At 31.1% G+C, this 8,477-nt stretch overlaps 1 protein-coding gene across 2 annotated transcripts; it reads right to left on the bottom strand.

Annotated features, from left to right (window-relative positions):
• Positions 1-2,612: 2,612 nt before the first annotated feature.
• On the bottom strand, positions 2,613-7,528 carry LOC125068721. 2 transcript variants are annotated; one of them, XM_047678015.1, is made up of 3 exons: positions 6,317-7,528; positions 4,314-4,445; positions 2,613-3,354 (listed from the first exon to the last, which is right to left on the bottom strand). In XM_047678015.1, exons 1-3 carry the CDS (start codon positions 7,373-7,375, stop codon positions 3,277-3,279), a joined length of 1,269 nt encoding a protein of 422 aa, XP_047533971.1. In that variant the 5' UTR covers positions 7,376-7,528; the 3' UTR covers positions 2,613-3,276. The 2 variants fall into 2 exon arrangements, with proteins under 2 accessions (XP_047533971.1, XP_047533972.1); XM_047678016.1 differs by having other exon boundaries at positions 2,613-3,351.
• Between the last annotated feature and the right edge of the window lie 949 nt (positions 7,529-8,477).

Here is an 8,477-nt window from a genome sequence, read left to right as displayed (position 1 = left end):
CAAATCATTACTTGTATATTTTGACGATATATGGTGGTGTAAATGTATTTTATAATCTTAGTTTATACTAATGAAAGGATTAAATATATTTTTTATTTATTGTAAAATAATGTAAGTTTTGGTTGTAATTATTAGTGTAAGTTAGTTAACATTAATGTAATGAATTGGTTGCAATATCTGGGATTTTTACTTCAATATAAGTCAATTAAGATGAACAAATAATTTTGTTTTTATTTCAATCATTTATTTTTTTATTATTAATATTTTGCTATAAATGTTATATTTAATTTTAAATATCAATATATCATAAACCACTTCATACCTTACACCGCCAATCCGCCACCAACCTTGGCAAATAAGAAAAACTACGGAACACAATACTACTAAGTATTGTTGTTTGGCGGTGAATAATGAAAGGGTGCTACGCAGATGGGCATGCACAAACTCCTACCACCAAGTATAACATATAATTTAAGAACAATAATTATCGACTGATCACTTGTATGATGTAGTAGAACGTACTTAATAGAACTCATGTACGTACGATCAAATCCTTCGACTGGACTTGTTAATACAATTCTTATCGAGTAGCATTATCATAAAGATATATTATGTCAATTAAAAGCAATTTTGGTGTTAAGATCTACATTCTGTTAGTTCTTTAATCACATCTGTGTTTCTGTTTTTTCCAAAAATGCAAAGATAGATATAATGTCACACGTCACGTCACGGAGATGAAAATGCTGAGGTGGATGTGCGGCGTAACGCGGGCTGCCCGCATACGCAACTCGTAGGTACATCCGAGGTTGTCTCGGGTTCCGTGACGTAGCGGATAAGCTTCTAAAGCGTCGTCTGAGATGGTATGACCATACCGTGTGTAGACCAAAGAACTATGCTGGGAAAAAGTGCCTTGATATCTTTGTACCTGGAACTAGGCCTCCTGAGATAGGGCCTAGGATATGAGAGGCAAATGGACTTACACAGAATGACGCTAAAGACCGTGCCAAGTGGAGACTTAGTCTGAAGGCAAACCATGGCAATAGCTGGGATTATTAAATGAGAAGAAGAAGATTCGTGGTTATTAAAAATAATTGATAATATATAAATAAATACTATATACAAATAGATGTGTCTGGACACAAAATCTATTACGTATTATTATTGTTATTATCTTTTAAAAAGTACAATTAAAAATAAAAATCACACAATCACATGATTATAGGTATACCCAAATGATATATTTGTATCGTAGGATGCTCAGGCTATAAAATAAAAATCGGATGGAGCGCGCCTAATTATACTGAAACTACCATTCACTTTTGATTTGATATTTTTTTAATTTCTTATTAAAACTACAGACAAAGATGGTACCTACACATACTTCTTAAAAACCAGTCATTGATATATGTTGATTAATAACTAATTAATACTATTAATTTTAGGCACGCTAATATAATGAATGATTGATATGAATAAAAAGCACAGATGTCGGTGGGAAAACATAATTTATTTTATTATTTATGTACATGGTGTGTGTTCCAGCTTAAAAAATAATCACATTGCTCCAAAAACTATTCTGACACAAAAGCTAACTAACTTAACATCTATCAGTATATAGTGTGCGATATACATTTGTATCTTATAAAATATTACTAGCGTGATAATGACTTAATAGTGTTTTGTATGCACATCAGGCGCTTAAGACTGATTATTTCCTATCACCTTCGCAATTTATGAGGGCAAAGCTAGAAATCCGCTAGATGTCGCTCTTTCAAATGTCAGTGCAGGCCAAGAATGTATAAATTATTGTAGTATAACAATGCCTTTGTAGCATAAATACTATTAAAATTGGCCGTATCAATCTTTTTATTAGCTGACTTTAAGCTATCTAGCGCCCTTGTACGGTTCAAAAATTTCAAAACGGTTCCATAATATCATTTTCTAACTAGCCATAGCCAACTTCATACGCACACATTCCAAGACCATACTAACTACATTTATATACTTATAACACACAATAATAATTTTGAAATGAATAGTGCCGTTACAAAAATAGGTTGAAAACAATCATTTCACTAATTACTGAGTAACGCAATCCTACATCAGTCTTATGTCTATTTTAAAACGATATTGAAAAATACATTTTGATGAATAATGTCACACTGAAATTGAAACACCAAGATCGATATTAAATTTCACTCTTAACCTATTTGACTACATAAACTAAATACGCTTACTTTGATATACCACAGGGATTCGTTAATACTGACGAGTCACACTTGAAATCTTCAGAGATATGAAATAATATATGTTCTAAATATCATTGAACAACTTGTTATGTAAATTTAGAGATTTTGAACCGACGTCGATGGTTAAATAGTACAATAATTCTACTTAAGTTATCACTAGCTTAATCAGGGAGAAACCGTAGCACAAATATATCATTGGTATTTTTTTTATTTGTAGTTTAGTTAGATTTTTATAAAAAAATTAAATCGGTTTTTAATGATTGTTAATTTTTTTAGGATTTTATTTTTTATTTTTCAAAGTGAATAGTTTTAAAGAAAAAATATTTTCGATTGCAATATAGTAAATAATTATGCAGTATTTTTTTCAGATAACTTACATTAAAAAATGTAATGGTTACAAAACATTCAAAACACACAATATTATATCCTATCTCTGAACTTGCAATGTTGGCTTTCGGGAACAAAGCCGAGCTAACCTTCCATTATATACAAACAATAGGCACTGAAAGTCAAAAATATGGTGGGTATGTAAGATCTTAAGGTGAGGTCTGCTTAATTGTCGAGAAACTACGGTATGGCGGCTAAATCATTACAAGGTGCTTCAAATGCCTTATGTATCGAGGTTAAAGGCAAGCTATGCAAATGAAAGCTTCTTGAAAACAATTAATCCTTCCTTTCAATTCCTTTATTTAACGTTATTTATAGCACAGACGGTTGATTAAGTTGATTGCCTTACATTATTATAATAAATAAGGCGCCAAAATACAAAACGCAACTTAGATTTTTTTTTTCATAATTTAATATATAGATTTTATATTTTTTAATATCAAACATAAGCGAGAATGCATTTAGTGATATGATATGATGAGTATACAATTATTGACAAAGATTTTAATATCATAATGTGTGCACGAAAATTCAAAGCCAATCTCTATAAAAGTAACCTTCAAGCCGTTCTATTCGGCCATTCTTTCTGTAAATACACGAGGCAATCTGTTGGAAACAATCAACATAGTACTTATTGACCTCACTCTTCGATCTCTTCTGGATTCTCTGCTGTCAATAAGTTAGTGTTGTCATCTGCTTGTAGGTCGGAGGTTAACTTCTGAAACAAGGGTCTTTGATTATATATCTATTTAAACATTGATGATGCTCTTTGTATAGTACTAAAACTTTATTTTAATTATTTCAAAGTTTTTAGATAGTAATTTGTACTTGGAAAATTATAAATAATGTGTAAATATAATAATCTTGAGATGTTTTTCATTTTCTGTGTTTTTCTTAATGTTAATTATATTATTACTTTTTATAAAAAATAATAATAGTATAAATGCGCGTGGATGACGAAATCAGAAACTTGGTAGTGTTTTTAACAATTTTATTTTAATTCAGGGCCGTTTTTGATGAAAACTCAAATTGAATCATTCGATAGAAAAAATCTTTTATTGTAGTCAAAAAACGAAATCGTACACTCAGTCCAGCTCATAATTTTATATGGGTCTTAAATTTCCTCGATAAATCAAAAATCAAAATACTCTTTATTGTACATCAGTAAAGACATAGTGCATCTTTCTTAAACGTAGTCACGTTTAAGAAAGATGCACTATGTCTTTACAAGAGGCGGCTTTATTGCTAAAACAGCGATCTCTTCCAGGCAACCTTAAGGTAGAGGAAAGATGTTACTGAGTAACGCAATCCTACATCAGTCTTATGTCTATTTTAAAACGATATTGAAAAATACATTTTGATGAATAATGTCACGCTGAAACATACCCCTACCTCTTTCTATATCTGTTGATATAGAAAGAGGTAGGGGTGTACAAAGTAGATATAAACATAATATATAAATGCTTTACAGTGAAATAATAATATATTAAAAATAATGTACAGTACCTGATATATAACATGCACAAATAATATATGTATCTAATTAGATATAAGATATTTAGAGTTCGTTCATATATAAAGTTTGAAAACACGCTTAAACAACAATAATTCCCTCCGTTTTACTGCATTCAAATAGAAAATTTAAATATTTGTGTACAAAGTTAGCAAACATCTTACCCCAATCTGTGCTGATGCTGTGGTAGTCCTCTTGCGGCGCCTCACAGCGAGCGCCAGAAGCAGCACTAAAACGACTGACGATAATGCCGCAACCAGTAACGGTAAAAGCAGATTATCTCCAGGCGAGTAGCCCTATATAGAAAAAAGAGATGATTATTATAATACACATTAAATAATTATTACAGAATTATAATAGTGATTTTGTGAACATTTGTAGGATTACATAAGCTCTCTGTCAATATTATAATTACGCATGAGTAAATAAAAAAAGCAACGATAATTTTGATAAACGCAGTGACAATCATTGTTTAAACACGAGAAGTAAAGATAAACTTGTAACACCAAATTTTTGACCTGGCAAAGTCAATACATCCCTTTGATAGATTATTCGATTCTATTACAAAATCTCACAGACAATTTTACATTTACCATTAAATTAAATTTATATTAAAAAATATTTTATAAATAAAGATTATATTTTTTTAGGGTGTTCAATGCATCAAATATAATAACATATAATTTTATACATACATACATACATAATATACATGTTTGTTAAAAAAACAACTATTGAATTATTTGTGCGTTTTTCTCGGTAGAATCTAAATATCGAACCAATTCAAAAGTGTTACTTAAACTTTATAAAGAATATTTTAATTTTGTATTCTGATTCATAATAAACAATAAATTAACAATTATTATTTTGTGTATAGGACTTTGAAAATGACAAATAGGTATTAAGTACAGATATATCTGTTTACTGAGATGTAACCTTAAGACGTATATTATAAAATATTACAAATATTTATATTATATGTATATTAATAAAAAAATATATTGAATAAGTATCTTTTCTATCAACGCAAAGTCCAACGAACCATGAATACTTACTTAGAAATATACATGTATCTTTTTAATTTGACACCATAAGTACAATATAAATATTATAAATTGATATAAGTATCTTATGATAATTTTTCGAAAAACAGATCTATTTAAGAAGAGATAACAGAAATAAAAATAAATTTCTAGAACCAGGCAGTCCAAAAAAAATACATTAAGTAAATTAAAACAAAAAAACCAATAATCTTTATTAAAAATCCCTTTTTCATTATGTTCTTTATAAAATGATTATATTTATACACTTGAATACGGAAAACGAAGAAGTTCTAAAGTTATTTTTATTTAACTGTTCGAATGGTTTTAAGTTAAATATTTTAGTATAATAAATGTTATCTTTACACTCTAAGCTTGGTCTCATTAGCGGAATCTTAATGAGAATCTAAACGAATAAGGCGAAACGTAGATATTAAATTCTACGTGTTTTCCATCGTGGATATTTAAAGAATCAAAAAAATGTGTTAGATTCTATGATAAACTGTTTTAATTATTATTTATATGATGATAGATAGATGCTCATGGAATCGACGGTTGCCTGATTAGTGATATTGGTTTTGTACATCAATCAATGACGACGAGGATTTTTATTTTGTAAGAAAAAAGTCGATGAAATAAGGATCTTAATAATATGCACATTAAATATTAAACCATTGTTGATATCATATGGAAGGAAAAGCGTGACGGATGTTAAGTAACCAAAAGGCAGTTTATATAATTACTTGGGTTTTTTTTTACATATTTCGTATTATGTACTTCGATATTACGCAATATGGTTTTAATTTTGTTGAATATAAAAAGGGATAAATTAACATCGTGCTAATTTTAATATTTATGTTATTTGATTATTTATGAGAATTGAAAAGAATCATAAATTCAGGAAGCTCTCCTTTCGTTTTCTACGTAATTTAACACACGTTTATTAACCGTTAGATAAATGAAAACAATTATAGTCTAAATATAGTGAAGTAATTTCGCATTATGAAATATAATTTGTATTACCCGGTTCTTGTCTTTAGAATTGGTTACGAGTTTATCGATCACGCAATTCACGCTCACGTAAATATAAACATTACATAAGTTAGCTAACTCGTAATCGTGCTTACCGTCCATTGGAAGTACGATGACGTATCGACGAATGGCCACTTCGCACCGTACCAGCCGCTGTCAGTCGCTTTCGAAACTGTTACTTCGTCTGAATCTGTTCCCGGCGCCACAGAGTCCGGCTTCAATGGCGGTAGAGAAAAAACTTCATCTTCTTCCAATGATTCCTTAAATTCTTCATCGTCATCTACTGATAAAAGTGTATCTTTCAGGTCCTTCATGATTGACTTTTCTGTTGTTTTTGCTAACTCTGTAGTCATAGGTGTCTGGGTGGTCGTTGATTTTGTAGTAATTAAAACGTCATCAAATAACTTTGGGTGCATAGTCATTGATTCTTCCGACGGCTTGAAGGAACGGGAATAATATTTAAAAACATTCTGGATTGTGATAGGTTCGGGTGTTATCGTAGGTTTTATAATTATATCTTTTTCCCACGGCTTCATCGACATTGACATGTAATGGTCTAATAAGCGTACACTACCAGATGGTGTTCCTACTAAAGGAATTTCATCATTATCCTCTGTTGGTATTGGTTGTATCGTTGTAGAAGAAGATGAAAATTTCCAAGATCTTAGAGCAGGCATAGTCCAAGGTGGTGTAGTAGCTCTTTCACTAATAATCGTAGTTGGGATAGTTGTAGATGAAGTCGTAGTAGTTGATGTCGACGGTGCTACACTCGTTTCTAATTTTGGCGTTATGGTTGATAAGATTTCAGCTGCAATTTTTAATTCCTTTTTTCGTGATTTTACGATCTCTCGCCCCGCCGGTGTTAATGGCGCTGAAGTCATAATTTCGTGGTGGTCATGGTGAAGTCTTCGAGCATATAGTGCACCATTCAGAACATAAAGTGGAACAGATGCAAAAGCTAGTGCGATTATTATTCCGACTATTATTAACAGAATATATTTTAAGGCAGACTTTCTTCTTGAACGTCTTATATGAATAGAGGGACTATAATCACGGCCTTTGCCTTTCAATCCACTGTTATTGAGTATTTCTTCAGTTTGAGGCAATATAGTATATTGAAGACTGTTCTCACCGTGTCTCACCGTCTTGTACATGTTTGTAAGTCACAAAAAGAAACACTACGAAAAATATTTATTTTACGCGTAATCTAATCACATACTCGTTTTGTAACTAATGTGAAAAAACACCGTTTGGGAAACGTATCCGGGTAACGCGATTCATTAATGTTGTGGCCGGTCAGTCCTAGTCACGGGATCTCTTCGTACTTTGTGCAGCGTTGGTGGTTCTCTCCTTTTTTCAAGTGCGGGACGCATGCGCGACAACATTGAGCGACTGCGCGTTCCCCTTCTGTCTTTCCGCTGTCGACGGCTCAACGGCCTCAGCTTTGAGGTTATGACTTGGATGCCGGCTGCCATAAATTCTACATAGCACTCACGACAATAACAATAACATGAGAGACGATTCGTCTCATTAGCGACGTGACAGTATTATGTCTACTGTCCTCGGGCAATTTAGATTGCGTTAAAAGAAAAGTATAAATAGCAGTAGCTCATTATAAAATTATTTCTATTGATAAATTATTTAATACAATACCTGTCTCATGGCATAATCGTAGTAAGAGTACGCGTAATTTTGTAACTTAGTCGACGTTGTGGGAATTTGTTTAATATTTCTCGAAATGACAAAAAATATAGTGTCTTAATTTAAAAAAAACTAGTGTAACTGGTTTTGAATATGGGCGCGTTAATACTTTTAATTTCTATGAAACAAAATAACTATACGAGCTATAGAGTGTTGTTTCTTGATTTTATAACTTTAATTTTAATATTTTTCACATTTTAAAGAAAGTAAGCTCGAGTGACTATTCAAGGAGTTTAATATAAAATATGTGTCTGGAATCTTGTTGAAATTAGCACATATTTTATTTTAAAAGGCAAATAGTTTACGACTATGATTCACTCGTAGCATCTTAAGGCTTCTTGCTATGAGTCAGGTTTCCCGCAATTCTATACCTTCTTATTTTTATGGTGTCTGATTAATTTGAACAATTTGTGTTTGATAATTGAGCTGATGAAACACATCAGATATTTTATTTTATGAAATTTCAAGATTACAAAAAAATCAACATTGTGCGTATAAGTGTTATATTTACAACCTGAATATTTCATGACAAATAAATTACGCCCGTACCTATTA

This window comes from Vanessa atalanta, chromosome 14 (assembly GCF_905147765.1).
Source record: "Vanessa atalanta chromosome 14, ilVanAtal1.2, whole genome shotgun sequence".
Classification (NCBI taxonomy): Eukaryota; Metazoa; Arthropoda; class Insecta; order Lepidoptera; family Nymphalidae; genus Vanessa; species Vanessa atalanta.
This window is presented reverse-complemented; position numbering and strand designations above follow the sequence as displayed.